Source organism: Pristiophorus japonicus, chromosome 8 (genome assembly GCF_044704955.1).
Source record: "Pristiophorus japonicus isolate sPriJap1 chromosome 8, sPriJap1.hap1, whole genome shotgun sequence".
NCBI lineage: Eukaryota > Metazoa > Chordata > Chondrichthyes > Pristiophoridae > Pristiophorus > Pristiophorus japonicus.
Window position 1 is genome coordinate 50805789 of NC_091984.1, and position 14007 is coordinate 50819795.

The 14007-nt window shown below is 48.4% G+C and overlaps 2 protein-coding genes across 4 annotated transcripts in view; one reads left to right on the top strand and one right to left on the bottom strand.

Annotated features, from left to right (window-relative positions):
• ccdc24 (coiled-coil domain containing 24) overlaps positions 1-14007 on the top strand; it is a 191937-nt gene that overhangs the window by 81600 nt on the left and 96330 nt on the right. The gene's annotated exons all lie outside the window — the stretch shown is intronic.
• LOC139268519 (uncharacterized) overlaps positions 5667-14007 on the bottom strand; it is a 35171-nt gene continuing 26830 nt past the window's right edge. The window contains exons 1-3 of one of the 2 annotated variants that reach the window (XR_011594045.1): positions 7158-7496; positions 6678-6829; positions 5667-6392 (exon numbers count right to left, since the gene is read on the bottom strand). Coding sequence is in view for 1 of the 2 variants with exons in the window: in XM_070886776.1 (XP_070742877.1) it covers positions 5710-6392 (683 nt within the window). In the remaining variant the exon portion in view is untranslated. Of the gene's footprint in view, positions 6393-6677; positions 6830-7157; positions 7497-14007 lie in introns of those variants that run through there. The other variant, XM_070886776.1, reaches the window with a different exon arrangement.

Below are 14007 nucleotides of genomic sequence, written 5' to 3' on the forward strand. Positions count from 1 at the left end.
GGAGGGAGGAGGAGGAGGGAGGGAGGGAGGGGAGGGCGGAGGGAAGGAGAGGGGGGGGTGGTAAGGGAGAGAAGGAGGCTGAACGGCAGGGCCCAAGATCTCGGGCTGGATTTACAGATAGGTGGCATCGGGTCTCGGGGGGGGGGGGGGGGGCGGGGGGAGAGGGAGAGTCGGGGGGGCGGGATGGGAGAGAGTGGCGGAGGTCCTGGGGGGTGGTGAGGGGAGAGTCGCGGAGGTCTGGGGGGGGGGGGGGAGCGGGGGTCGGGTCCGGTCGGGTGGGAGGAGCCTTATTCACGCAGCCCCAGTGAGGCCATTCGGCCAGGGCTGGGGGCTGTGTGCTTCGGGCCCCTCCCACAGTTTTGGGCGCCTGGAGCTACTGCACATGCGCGCCCACTGTAGCGCGCATGTGCAGAGGTCCCGGCACTGTTTTCAGCGCAGGGACCTGGCTCCGCCCCCTACAGCTCGTGCTGTGCCGCGCCCAGCTCCAGAGGACCTGCAGGGAGCCGGAGAATAGGTAAGTTTTTTTTAGGCGCACTTTCTGGCGCGAAAAACGGGCATCCAGGTCCGGGCTGCGCCATTTTAGGTGCGACCCGAAACTTGGGTCCATTAAACTGACTGCAAAAGCTTCTATAGATATGTGAAGAGAAAAAGATTAGTGAAGGCAAATGTAGGTCCGTTGCAGTCAGATTTAGGTGAATTTATAATGGGGAACAAACAAATGGCAGACCAGTTAAACAAATACTTTGGTTCTGTCTTCACGAAGGAAGACACAAATAACCTTCCGGAAATACTAGGGGACCGAGGGTCTAATGAGAAGGAGGAACTGAAGGAAATCCTTATTAGGTGGGAAATTGTGTGAGGGAAATTGATGGGATTGAAGGCCGATAAATCCCCGGGGCCTGATAGTCTACATCCCAGAGTACTTAAGGAAGTGGCCCTAGAAATAATGGATGCATTGGTGATCATTTTCCAACAGTCTATCAACTCTGGATCAGTTCCTATGGACTGGAGGGTAGCTAATGTAACACCACTTTTTAAAAAAGGAGGGAAAGAGAAAACAGGTAATTATAGACTGGTTAGCCTGACATCCGTAGTGGGGAAAATATTGGATTCAATTATTAAAGATGAAATAGCAGTGCATTTGGAAAGCAGTGACAGGATCAGTCCAAATCAGCATGGATTTATGAAAGGGAAATCATGCTTGACAAATCTTCTGGAATTTTTTGAGGATGTAACTAGTAGAGTGGACATGGGAGAACCAGTGGATGTGGAGTATTTCAAAAGGCTTTTGACAAGGTCCCACACAAGAGATTGTTGTGCAAAATTAAAGCACATGGTATTGGGGGTAATGTACTGACGTGGATAGAGAACTGGTTGGCAGACAGGAAGCAGAGAGTCAGGATAAACGGATCCTTTTCAGAATGGCAGGCAGTGACCAGTGGTGTGCCGCAGGGCTCAGTGCTGGGAGCCCAGCTATTTACAGTATACATTAATGATTTTGATGAAGGAATTGAGTGTATTATCTCCAAGTTTGCAGTTGACACTCAGTTGGGTGGCGGTGTGAGCTGTGAGGAGGACGCTAAGAGGCTGCAGGGTGACTTGGTCAGGTTAGGTGAGTGGGCAAATGCATGGCAGATGCAGTATAATGTGGATAAATGTGAGGTTATCTATTTTGGGGGCAAAAACACGAAGGCAGAATATTATCTGAATGGCGGCAGATTAGGAAAAGGGGAGGTGCAACGAGACCTGGGTGTCATGGTTCATCAGTCATTGAAAGTTGGCATGCAGGTACAGCAGGCGGTGAAGAAGGGAAATGGTATGTTGGCCTTCATAGCTAGGGGATTTGAGTATAAGAGCAGGGAGGTCTTACTGCAGTTGTACAGGGCCTTGGTGAGGCCTCACCTGGAATATTGTGTTCAGTTTTGGTCTCCTAATCTGAGGAAGGACATTCTTGCTATTGAGGGAGTGCAGCGAAGGTTCACCAGACTGATTCCCGGGATGGCAGGACTGACATATGAGGAGAGACTGGATCAACTGGTCCTGTATTCACTGGAGTTTAGAAGAATGAGAGGGGATCTCATAGAAACTTAGAAAATTCTTACGGCACTGGACAGGTTAGATGCAGGAAGAATGTTCCCGATGTTGGGGAAGTCCAGAACCAGGGGACACAGTCTAATGATAAGGGGTAAGCCATTTAGGACTGAGATGAGGAGAAACTTCTTCAGTCAGAGAGTTGTTAACATGTGGAATTCTCTACCGCAGAGAGTTATTGATTCCAGTTCATTGGATATATTCAAGAGGGAGTTAGATATGGCCCTTACGGCTAAAGGGATCAAGGGGTATGGAGAGAAAACAGGAAAGGGGTACTGAGGTGAATGATCAGCCATGATCTTCTTGAATGGTGGTGCAGGCTCAAAGTGCCGAATGGCCTATTCCTGCACCTATTTTCTATGGTTCTATGTTCTACGCATCGGATTCCTTTCAGACCTCAGCTGGCAACATTTACGGTATATCTCAGTATGCCACACAGTGCTGCATTCAACAGGTCACTGAAGTCCTTTACGCAGGCAGGATGGACTTTATCAGCTTCCCTATGACCAGGGAGGCACACACTGAGAGGGCTCTATGGCCCCAAGTTTCCACATGATTTGCTCCTGATTTTTAGGAGCAACTGGTGTAGAATGGAGTATCTTAGAAATCGGAATTCTCGTCATTTAGTTTGCTCCAGTTCTAGTCAGTTAGAACAGTTTCACTTTGGAACAGAATTTTTTGTTTCAAAAGGGGGCGTGTCCGGCCACTTACGCCTGATTTCAAAGTTTTGTGAGAGAAAACTTACTCCAAACTAACTTAGAATAGAGTAAGTGAAGATTTTTGTACGCTCGAAAAAACCTTGTCTACACTTTAGAAAATCAGGCGTAGGTTACAAATCAGGTGTAGGGAATGGTGGGGGAGGGGGGGTGGGGTTTAAAGGGAAGTTTACAAACATTAAACACTTCAGTTTTACAAATAAAGAGCCATCATCAATAATAAATGATAAATACATCAATAAATCAATCAAAAAAAATTTATAAGAAATAATTTTTTTAAAAATCAATAAATAAAACATTTTCTACTTACCGACTGCAGCACCGGGAGCCCTCCCCAGTGTGTCTCTGTCAGTGTCTCTATCTCTCTGTCTGTCTGTGTGTGTCTCTCATTCTCTGTCTGTCAGTGTCTGTGTTTCTGACAGCGAGGGGAGGGAGGGAAGAGGGAGGGATGAGGAAGAAGGGGGAGGGATAAGGGAGGAGAAAGGAGATTGGGGGGGGGGGGAAGAGGAGATTGTGGAGGGGAAGGAGATTGGCGGGGGGGAAGAGGAGATTGTGGAGGGGAAGGAGATTGGCGGGGGGGAAGAGGAGATTGTGGGGGGGAAGGAGATTGGGGGGGGGGGGGGAAGGAGGCTGAACGGGCCCGTCCCCAGCACCAGATTTACAGGTAGGGGGAGCACAGGTCGGGGGGGTGGTGGGAGGGAGGTCGGTTCGGGGTGGGGGGAGGGGGGGGAGGGAGGGAGGTCGGAGCACAGGTCGGTTCGGGTTGGGGGGGAGGGAGGGAGGTCGGAGCACAGGTCGGGGGGGGGGGGGTGGGAGGGAGGTCGGGTTGGGGGGAGGGAGGGAGGTCGGGGAGAGGGAGGTCGGATCCAGTCCGGGGGCGCGGGAGTGGGGTCGGTGTCGGGTCCGGTGCGGGGGCGGGGAGGGTAGCGGGAGGCGGGGAGGGTCCGTGGGCGGAGGGGGAAGCGGGAGGCGGGGAGGGTCCGTGGGCGGAGGGGGAAGCAGGAGTCAGGTCAGTGTCGGGTCCGGTGCGGGGGGTGGGGAGGAGCGGGAGTCGGGTCGGGTCCGCGGGGGGGAGCGGGAGTCAGGTCGGTGTCGGGTCCGGTTCGGAGGCGGGAAGCGGGAGTCGGGTCGGGAGGAAGCAGGAGCTGGCCGTGGGAGGAGCCTTATGCACGCAGCCCCAGTGAGGCCATTCGGCCAGGGCTAGGGGCTGCATGCTTCGGCCCCTCCCACACAGTTCTGGGCGCCTGGAGCTACTGAACATGCGCGCCCACTGTAGCGCGCATGTGCAGAGGTCCCGGCAATGTTTTCGGCGCAGGGACCTAGCTCCGCCCCCTACAGCTCCTGCTGCGCTGCGCCGGGGGCCAGAGGACCTGCAGGGAGGTGGAGAATCTGGAGGGTTTTTTTAGGCGCACTTTGTGGCGCGAAAAACGGGCGTCCAGGTCAGGACTGCGCCGTTCTAGGCGCGGCTCGAAACTTGGGCCCATAGACTCTACCGAATTGCTAATTTCACCAAGGTGCAGGGAGCAATAGACTGTACACACATCGCCATGCGGGCACCTGTTCAGGATGCAGAGGTTTTTCAGAACCGAAAGGGATTCCACTCCCTGAATGTGCAACTCGTTGTTGACCACAAGCAAATTATTATGGCAGTTAATGCAAAATTTCCGGGCAGCATCCATGATGCTCACATCCTGCATGAGAGTGCTGTATCTGACATGTTTACCAGTCAGCCACAAGGTCAATGCTGGATGCTTGGTGACAAAGGATATGGCCTCGCCATCTGGCTGATGACCCCGCCTTGTAACACCCTGACAGAAGCCGAGAAGCGATACAAAAGCTACAGAGCCACATGCAATATTGTCAAGAAAACCATTAAGCAGCGCTTTAGATGCCTGGACCACTCAGGAGGCGAGCTTCAATACGACCCTGAGCAGGTAGCTTAATTTGTTGTGCTGTTCTCCATGCTGCACAACTTGGCTATCAGGAGGGGACAAGAATTGCCAGAAGGGGCTGGCGGTCCACCTCAGGAGAGAGAGGAAGAGGAGGACAAGGAGGTGGACGCTGACCTCGAGCCAGACAATCAGCTGATGCTGAAGTCATGCCCCCGCCCCCCTCTAGACCGCAGAATTGGGCCCATGGTGGCTACGTAGCTGCAAGACTCTTACGTCAGCAGCTCATAAATGAGCGCTTTGCTTGAAATAACATTGCTGGTATTTACAAAAGCTGCAACACTGCTGTGTCTCAAAAAGGAGTTAGATGTAATCCTTACTACTAGGGGGATCAAGGGGTATGGCGAGAAAGCAGGAATGGGGTACTGAAGTTGCATGTTCAGCCATGAACTCATTGAATGGCGGTGCAGGCTAGAAGAGCCGAAGGCCTACTCCTGCACCTATTTTCTATGTCTGCAGCTCATACATCAATGGTGTTCATCACCTTGGTGACAGTTAAAGTTTAAATTGATTCATGTTAAGTTTAACTATCCCCTTTCATGTTAAGGAATCACCAGTGTGTAACGGTGCAGCTATCTGAGACAATGCGCAACAAGGTTATGTTAAATAAAAAACATTTAATGAGAACATTTGTATGAAATCATAATTATAACTGTAAAAAACACTCCACCCCACCCCCACCCAACCCACAACAAACTTGTAACATTTAGATCAATCAAATGGTCAACATTACCAACAACACAGAACACAAATGCAAAACAAGATAGCCCCCTCCACCGTTCCTCCAAACCTCCCAACAAAATAGCACCAACAACATAAAAATATGACCAAGACAACACCTGCGGCCATGCACCTCACTTTCCTTCCCCCCCACCCCCGCTTCTCTTCCCCTCATCTACCCCTTCCCCTCCTGACTCCAAGCTGCCTGGCCGAGGAGCTCCTCAGGCACTGCTTCATTGGGGGGGGATGATGGCAGAACCGCTGGTTGGATGGATACGGGAGAGGACCGTCCCGAGGTGGGAACGTGCTCTGAGCCAGAAGCAAGATCTTCCTCCTGGCTGTCGTGTCTTTGGCAATGGGGGTACGGCACCTTGGGGTGCAGTGCCGCGCTCCGGGACCACTGGGAGGCCTCTGCCACCAGTGTTCCTGGCTATCACCTCCAGGGCCTCCGCCATCCGCGACACGTACTCCGTCATGATGGCCATCTGTTGGGATATGACCACCATTGTTTGTAGGGTCTGCTGACGTATATCAACACTCCTCCTGGACAAGTCTACCATGTCCCCGCTCAGATCTGCCGCTCGTGGAGCAGACCTGCCACGTCGAGCCAATCTCTGCTTGGTCGGCGCCGTCCTGGAGATACCTCGCGTGCCCTGTGGCAAGATGAATGGGCCCTGTACCTCCACGGTGGAGGTGGGAATGGCCGCAGGAGCACTAGATGTTTTTGGTGTGGACTGCATTATGGAGCTTGGCAATGCTGGCTCCTCAAAGTCTGCACTGTCATCCGTAGAGAAGGGACCCAGCTGATCCACGGGCAAGAATCGAGGCTCCTCAGCACCAGATGGAGGATCGTCCGGCCCCGTGCCCTCACCTTCTCGGCTCAGTGGTCTTGCGTGGGGCCATGCTGCTGGCTGAGCTGCAAAACATAAATGAGGTTATTAGAGGAGAAGGGCGTGCTAGGGTCACGAGGTTATTCCAGCGCTACACACAGCATATGCACAACAAAAGCACCACCGCTATCAAAATCATCACTGACATCACATTTCATCACCATCACCAAATTCTGCATTGCAATGATTCTCATGAGGCCATCATTATTTAGAGAACACTTTTATCATTCATTTGTCATATTATTGGTCGGATATGAGTGGGTGTGGCATCTATTGACTTTACATCACGCAGTGGTGCATTCTTTACTCACATCACATCAAGTTCTGCTGCTGCTTACGTGGCCGACCGGGTGTGGCTCCCCACTAGTGCTAGCACTCGCTCCTCAATGTCGGTGAGGTCGATGATGACTAGTGACCCACCACCCGTTAGCTTCTGCTCGGCCCTATTCCTCGAAAGCATCTTCTGTAAAAGATAACACCAGCACGACATGGCATGAGATCATTGCATGAGATTATTGCTCGGTACTATCACAGAAACTGATACAACACATAACCGACAGATGTAATCATGATTATTATGAAAATTATCATTCTTTACCTAAAGACGTACACCGTGAACGCAGGCTTTGTATAAAACATTCCCGGTATAAATGCAAGACATCATAACTGATTTTAATCACTCATTACACTTACAATTCAAATTATATAAATATATAAGTAAATGTAATAATTATTCTGGCGGATGTAACAAGGTTTTTCCAGCACTTGCGGCACTGGCTATCCTCACGCACCTCGGCTATGTCGGCCCATTTCCTCTGGTAGACCTTTGGGGTGGGCTTCCCATGCCCACCCTGGGTCAATTGACCCAGCGTGACTTGACCTTCTGCCTCGTCTGAGAATCTCCTCGTTCATTTCCGTCCTCCCAATTGTTCCTCTCTCACCTCACTGCTTTCGTCAGTGTCAGTCTCCACAGCGTGCTGTGTCGCCTCCTCCATCCCTTCCATTGTAAAATAAAAATTTCCGCAAAAAACTCGGTGGGAACAACGTTATTCTTTTTGCTCTTGGAAAATCTCCCTCCTACCTCCCAAAACAGCCAAACAAGCACACATCACACCCATACATGCTTTCAGTTTCTCTCTGCTCCCTCTCTCTCTCTCTCTTCCCCCCCCCACCCCCATTCTGCACATGTAATGATGACCCCTGACCTGAAACGCGGGAAGCGACCGTTGCTATGGATGCCAACACCTTACGACAGAAGGTCAAAAAATGTTAACGCTAACGCCCATTTCAGATCGTTTACGGTAACCCCCAATTTTATAAAATGGAAAGTTGGAGTTTTGAAAATGGGCGATAATACGGCGCTCTCAAAACCCATATTTACTGACAACGCTGGAAATAATGCCCATTTTTGGGCGATCTGCACAAAAGTGGAAAGTCTAGCCCTAAATAGACAGGCTAAGTGAGTGGGCAAAAATTTGGCAGATGGAGTATAATGTTGGAAAGTGAGGTTATCACTTTGGCAGAAAAAAAATCAAAGAGCAAGTTATTATTTAAATGGAGAAAAATTGCAAAATACTGCAGTACAGTGGGACCTGGGGGTCCTGGTGCATGAAACAAAAAGGTTAGTATGCAGGTACATCAAGTGATCAGGAAGGCCAATGGAATCTTGGCCTTTATTGCAAAGGGGATGGAGTATAAAAGCAGGGAAGTCTTGCTACAGCTATACAGGGTATTGGTGAGGCCACACCTGGAATACTGTGTGCAGTTTTAGTTTCCATATTTAAGAAAGGATATACTTGCTTTGAAGGCTGTTCAGAGAAGGTTCACTAGGTTGATTCCGGGGATGAGGGGGTTGACTTATGAGGAAAGGTTGAGTAAGTTGGGCCTCAGCTCATTGGAATTCAGAAGAATGAGAGGTGATCTTATCGAAACGTAGAAGTTTATGAGAGGGCTTGACAAGGTGGATGCAGAGAGGGTGTTTCCACTGATCAGGGAGACTAGAACTAGGGGGCGTAATCTTAGAATAAGGGGCCGTCCATTTAAAACTCAGATGAGGAGAAATTTCTTCTCAGAGGGTTGTAAATCTGTGGAATTCGCTGCCTCAGAGAGCTGTGGAAGCTGGGTCATTGAATAAATTTAAGACAGAGATAGATAGTTTCTTAACCGATAAGGGAATAAGGGGTAATGGGGAGTGGGCAGGGAAGTGCACCTGAGTCCATGATCATATCAGCCATGATCGTATTAAATGGTGGAGCTGGCCCGAGGAGCTGTATGGCCTACTCCCTTCTCATATTCTTATGTTCTTATAATGATACAAAATGTCACTGCGTCAACATGATGACTTTCACACCACTGGAAAAGAGCAGCAATATGAATCAAATAACCATAATCACAGAAGGACTTCCATTCAGCTCATCATATATGTGCCAGCTCTTTTCCAGAGCAATTCAAAACTAATCCTACTGCCCTACTCTCTACAAGGCTCTACATCCCTCTGCTTCAAATGTTCATCTGCTCTTCCTTTAAAAGGTGCAGCTGTCTGCCTTAACTACTCTCTGTGGCAAAACATTCAATGCTCTAACAGCTCTCTGCATAAATTTGCCCTAACCTCATTCTGTGAGTGGCCATTTTAAATTGATGCATGCTTGTCACTGACGAACTGCTACATACACAATTTTTAAAAGTCCATCAGAAAAAGTGTGTTCTAGCAAATTGCTATTCGTCTTTGCACTTTTTTAAACATTAATATAAAGAGAAATGCAGAGAATTTTGCAGTCTCGTTTCTAACACTAGTTTCACTAATCCTGATTATATCACATTTTATGGAACCTGTCAGGCAGATAGAATAGGCCCATTTATGTTTTATTATCAACAAAGCAAGGGTACAGTGATTTGGAATTGTGGGATATGGGCATAAGACAGGAAAATGGAGTTGAGGTAACATCGGTTTTGTTGAAGAATTGTTTGTGGTACCAAATTACACTTAAATTGACAGATGCCTGACCCCTTTGGTACAACCAAATACCTATTCAAAAGTAGCTAATACAATTTTATGGCACTAAAGGAACAGAATCCTGGCCAGTGTTGGATAACATATGACGATCTATGGCAACACGTTCTTGTCTTCCTGAGCGTTTATACTATTTATGTACCATAGAAAAACCAACAAAAGGGATAATGCACTTTTGAGATGTAGGCATATCCTTCTTGAAGACTCTAGGAAAAGCTTTAATTTGATACGTTGATATTGAGCTGTTTAACCTGCTGTAAATATTCCAAAAGGCTGCAGTCAAATGGTGGACTCATTGCTTGTCTGTAAATAGAGGAAACAGATGAGCATATTCCCAGATGTAGGAGAGGACAGCAACAGGTTGAAGTCTGTCACTGCTCACTGGATTACGAAACTTTTCAATCAGTTCACACAAGATCCAGATGTAAACCATCATTGTTTCTTCTTTTGTACTGTTCTGATTTAAATGAGTTGTCATGTTCAGGTAAAATATATATTGTAAGCAGCACTATAATGACATTGGCCTGTAATAATGTGCAACAATAATAATTCACTTCAAGGTTTTATACAAGGGTTAAGAATAGATGTTGCAATCACCACTACTCTTTTTAACCTTATATTTGGAATTACATAGCAATGGCTGTAACATGCAATAGGGGAAAAAGTGTAAGCAAAATTACAAATAAAGAGAAATATAATATAGCTGTGTATCAACATTGCAACAATGAGGTTAAATAAAAGTTTACAATATTTAAATACCTGAAGCAAGATTATGCTGATCAGTAATAATATTGAGAGATAATAGTGCAGACTCTGCAAAGGCTAAGCTGAGGGGAATCATGAGATCCATTGAGGCCCAAAATTGGCAAAGTTGATTCGGATCAGGACAACAAGTTATAGGGCTGGATTTTATGCTTTTCTCTTTTCGGGGTGAAAACAGAGTCGGGGCAAGAAAGTTACCGGCCGGAAATAGGTTGCGCTTTAGTAAGGAAGTTTGGGCATCTGGGCCCTGCGCCAGGATGCGCAGTGCTAGGAGAGACATTGTACAACTTTCGAGGCGCAAAAATGGGAAACTCGCGAACTAAAGTGCCGGGCCGTGTGTGCTCCGAGTGAGGCCTTGGGGGGGACCTGTTCTTTATCACAAAAACATTGCCCACACCACCACAATACAAATCGCTAAAATAATTAAAAGGCCAAACTTTTGCACTTACCTTTACAGCACTTTACCTTCATCACTGCCACCGGCATGGCTGGACCATGGTGGGGCAAAGGACTGGAAAATCCAAACCCCAGAATTTACACTTGTAAAGGTTTGAGGCATGATTTTCAGGGATCCCAATCTCGATCCTACGGTTCACACAAATGAGCATCACACATGCAGGAGGATTAAAATCAGAGGATTATGGCCCAACAATATTGTGGGGGACGATTTTAACCATACCAGTCTGACTGGGTGGATAGGATCCTGTCTACGTGATTTTAACCTGCTTTCCAGGGCAGGCGGCAAGGATACCTGCCCACAGCTGCGGGATCCTTCTTTACATGTGCATGTCTGGCCCCAATGATGTTTTTAATTCGGATCTGAGTAGAGAAGCCGCCATAGTTTCCCACCAGGTGAGGACCAGTTAGGACCTTCCAGGAAGAGGAGGCCACAAAATTGTAAGTTTTTCTTTCCTTATTGGGTCCAGATTGCTCCTTTGGACCCCACAAAGAAAGTTTAGGCCTCCCCTGCCCCAGACCTGCTCACGAGAACATAAGAAATAGGAGCAGGAGTCGGCCATTTGGCCCCTCGAGCCTGCTCTGCCATTCAATAATATCATGGCTGATGTACCTCAACTCCACTTTTCTGCACTATTCCCATATCCCTTGATTATTTAATATTCCAAAATCTATCGATCTCTGTTTTGAATATACTCAATGACTGAGCATCCACAGCCCTCTGGGATAGAGAATTCCAAAGATTCACCACCCTCTGAGTGAAGCATTCTCTCCTCATCTCAATCCTAAATGGCCGACCGCTTATTCTGAGGCTGTGATCCCTGGTTCTATAGACTCCCCAGCCAGGGGAAACATCCTCCCTGCATCTATCCTGTCGAGCCCTGTAAGAATTTTGTATGTTTCAATGAGATCACACCTCATTCTTCTAAACTCGAGAGAATATAGGCCGAGTCTATTCAATCTCTTCTCATCGAACAATTCCCCCATCCCAGGCATCAATCTGGTGAACCTTTGTTGCACTCCCTCTATGGCAAGTATATCCTTCCTTAGGTAAGGAGACCAAAACTTTCCACAATATTTCAGGTGTGGTCTCACCAGGGCCCTATATAATTGCAGTAAGATATCTTTACTCTTATACTCAAATTCCCTTGTAATAAATGCCAACATACCATTTGTTTTCTTAATTGCTTGCTGTACCTGCATGTTAACTTTCAGTGATTTCTGTACAAGGACACTCGGGTCTCTCTGAACACCAACATTTCCCAATCTCTCACCATTTACAAAATACTCTTTTTAAAAAAATGTTTCCTGCCAAAGTGGATAACTTCACATTTCTCCACATTATGGGCCCAATTTTCCTGGGTCATTGCGACGTATTTTCTGGCGTAAGTATTTAATTCAAAGTTTCCCCCTAGAATCTGCACCGGCGTAACTGCCTTCGATATGATTTTTCTACGTTAGGTTTTGGAAATTTCTTGGACTTCTGAAGTTTTCATTTTTTTTTACTCACACCACCACCACCGAACGTCTTCAAGCGGGGCGGGGGGTGGGGTGAAGGTGGCAATCGGAAGATTTCTACATTGAGCCCGGGGAGGGAGGTGCAGATCAGAAGGCTTCTGCACTGAGCCCGGGGAGGGAGGTGCAGATCGGGAGGCTGCTGCACTAGGCACAAGACTACAATGAGTTTGGGGAAGGGGAGAAGTCACAAGACTGCAATTGGTTGAGCGACGGCCGGGAGAGGGAGGAGAAGTCACAAGACCTGGGTGTGATCCATCCGTACAGACCTTGGGGAAAGAGAACAAAGAACCTGTCCTGCCTTCCTGCCGTTTTAAGCTTCTTCCAAGGTAAAATTTAACTATGGGGAGCAATACTGACAATGCCATACCTTGTGTGAGCCTTCTGCATCATGGTGCTAGGTAGGAGACAATTGATTCAACGTCATCACATGAGGAACATCATCGCCCGTAGGGTGCTGGGCAGGAGGCCTTACCCACGTCGGATATATTGAGACAGGCATTCGAACCTGCACTTGAGTGATGCAGACTGTATCAAAAGGCTGCGTTTCCGCAAATAAGTTGTAACTAAGATCTCTGAATTGGTGAAAGCAGACCTGCAACCTAGAAGCATCAGGAGGACTGCTTTGGCAGTTGAAGTGAAGGTTACAGCTGCACTTTCATTCTATGCCTCTGGATCGTTTCAAACTACAACTGGGGATGTGTGCGCCATCTCTCAACATGCAACACATGTCTGCATTTGGCAGGTGACAGCTACAGTATATACATAAAGTTCCCCATGGCCGCCCAAGCAATGCGTGACAGGACTGTAGGTTCTCCACGATTGCTGGCTTCCCAAAGGTATATCATCATCATCATAGGCAGTCCCTCAGAATCGAGGAAGACTAGTTAATCTCTGTTTTCTGTCTGTTAACCATGCTGGTATATTACTCCCCAATCCCATGAGCCCTAATTTTGTTTCATCATCATATGCAGTTCCTTGGAATTCTTTGTGGCTGAACAGTCCAATACAAGAGTCACAGACTCTGTCACAGGTGGGACAGATGGTCGTTGAGGGAAGGGATGGGTGCGACTGGTTTGCCGCACGCTCTTTCCGCTGCCTGCGCTTGATTTCTGCATGCTCTCAGCGTTGAGACCCAAGGTGCTCAGTGCCCTCTCGGATGCACTTCCTCCACTTAGGGCGGTCTTGGGCCAGGGACTCCCAGGTGTCATTGGGGATGTCGCACTTTATCAGGGAGGCTTTGAAGGTGTCCTTGTAGCATTTCTGCTGCCCACCTTTGGCTCGTTTGCTGTGAAGGGGCTCCGAGTAGAGCACTTTGGGAGTCTTGTGTCTGGTATACGGACTATGTGGCCTGCCCAGCGGAGCTGATCGAGTGTGGTCAGTGCTTCAATGCTGGGGATGTTAGCCTGAATGAGGACGCTGATGTTGGTGCGCCTGTCCTCCCAGGGGATTTGTAGGATCTTGCGGAGACATCGCTGGTGATATTTCACCAGCAACTTGAGGTGTTTACTATACATGGTCCATGCTTCTGAGCCATACAGGAGGGCAGGTGTTACTACAGCCCTGTAGATCATGAGCTTGGTGGCAGTTTTGAGGGCCTGGTCTTCAAACACTCTTTTCCTCAGGCGGCCGAAGGCTGCACTGGAGGCAGTGTTGGATCTTGTCGTCGATGCCTGTTCTTGTTGATAGGAGGCTCCCGAGATATGCGAAGTGGTCCATGGTGTCCAGGGCTGCGCAGTGGATCTTGATGACTGGGAGGCAGTGCTGTGCGGTGAAGAGAGGCTCATGGAGGACCTTTGTCTTACGGATGTTTAGCGTAAGGCCTATGCTTTTGTACCCTTCAGTAAATACGTCGACTATGTCCTGGAGTGCAACCTCTATGTGCGCAGACGCAGGCG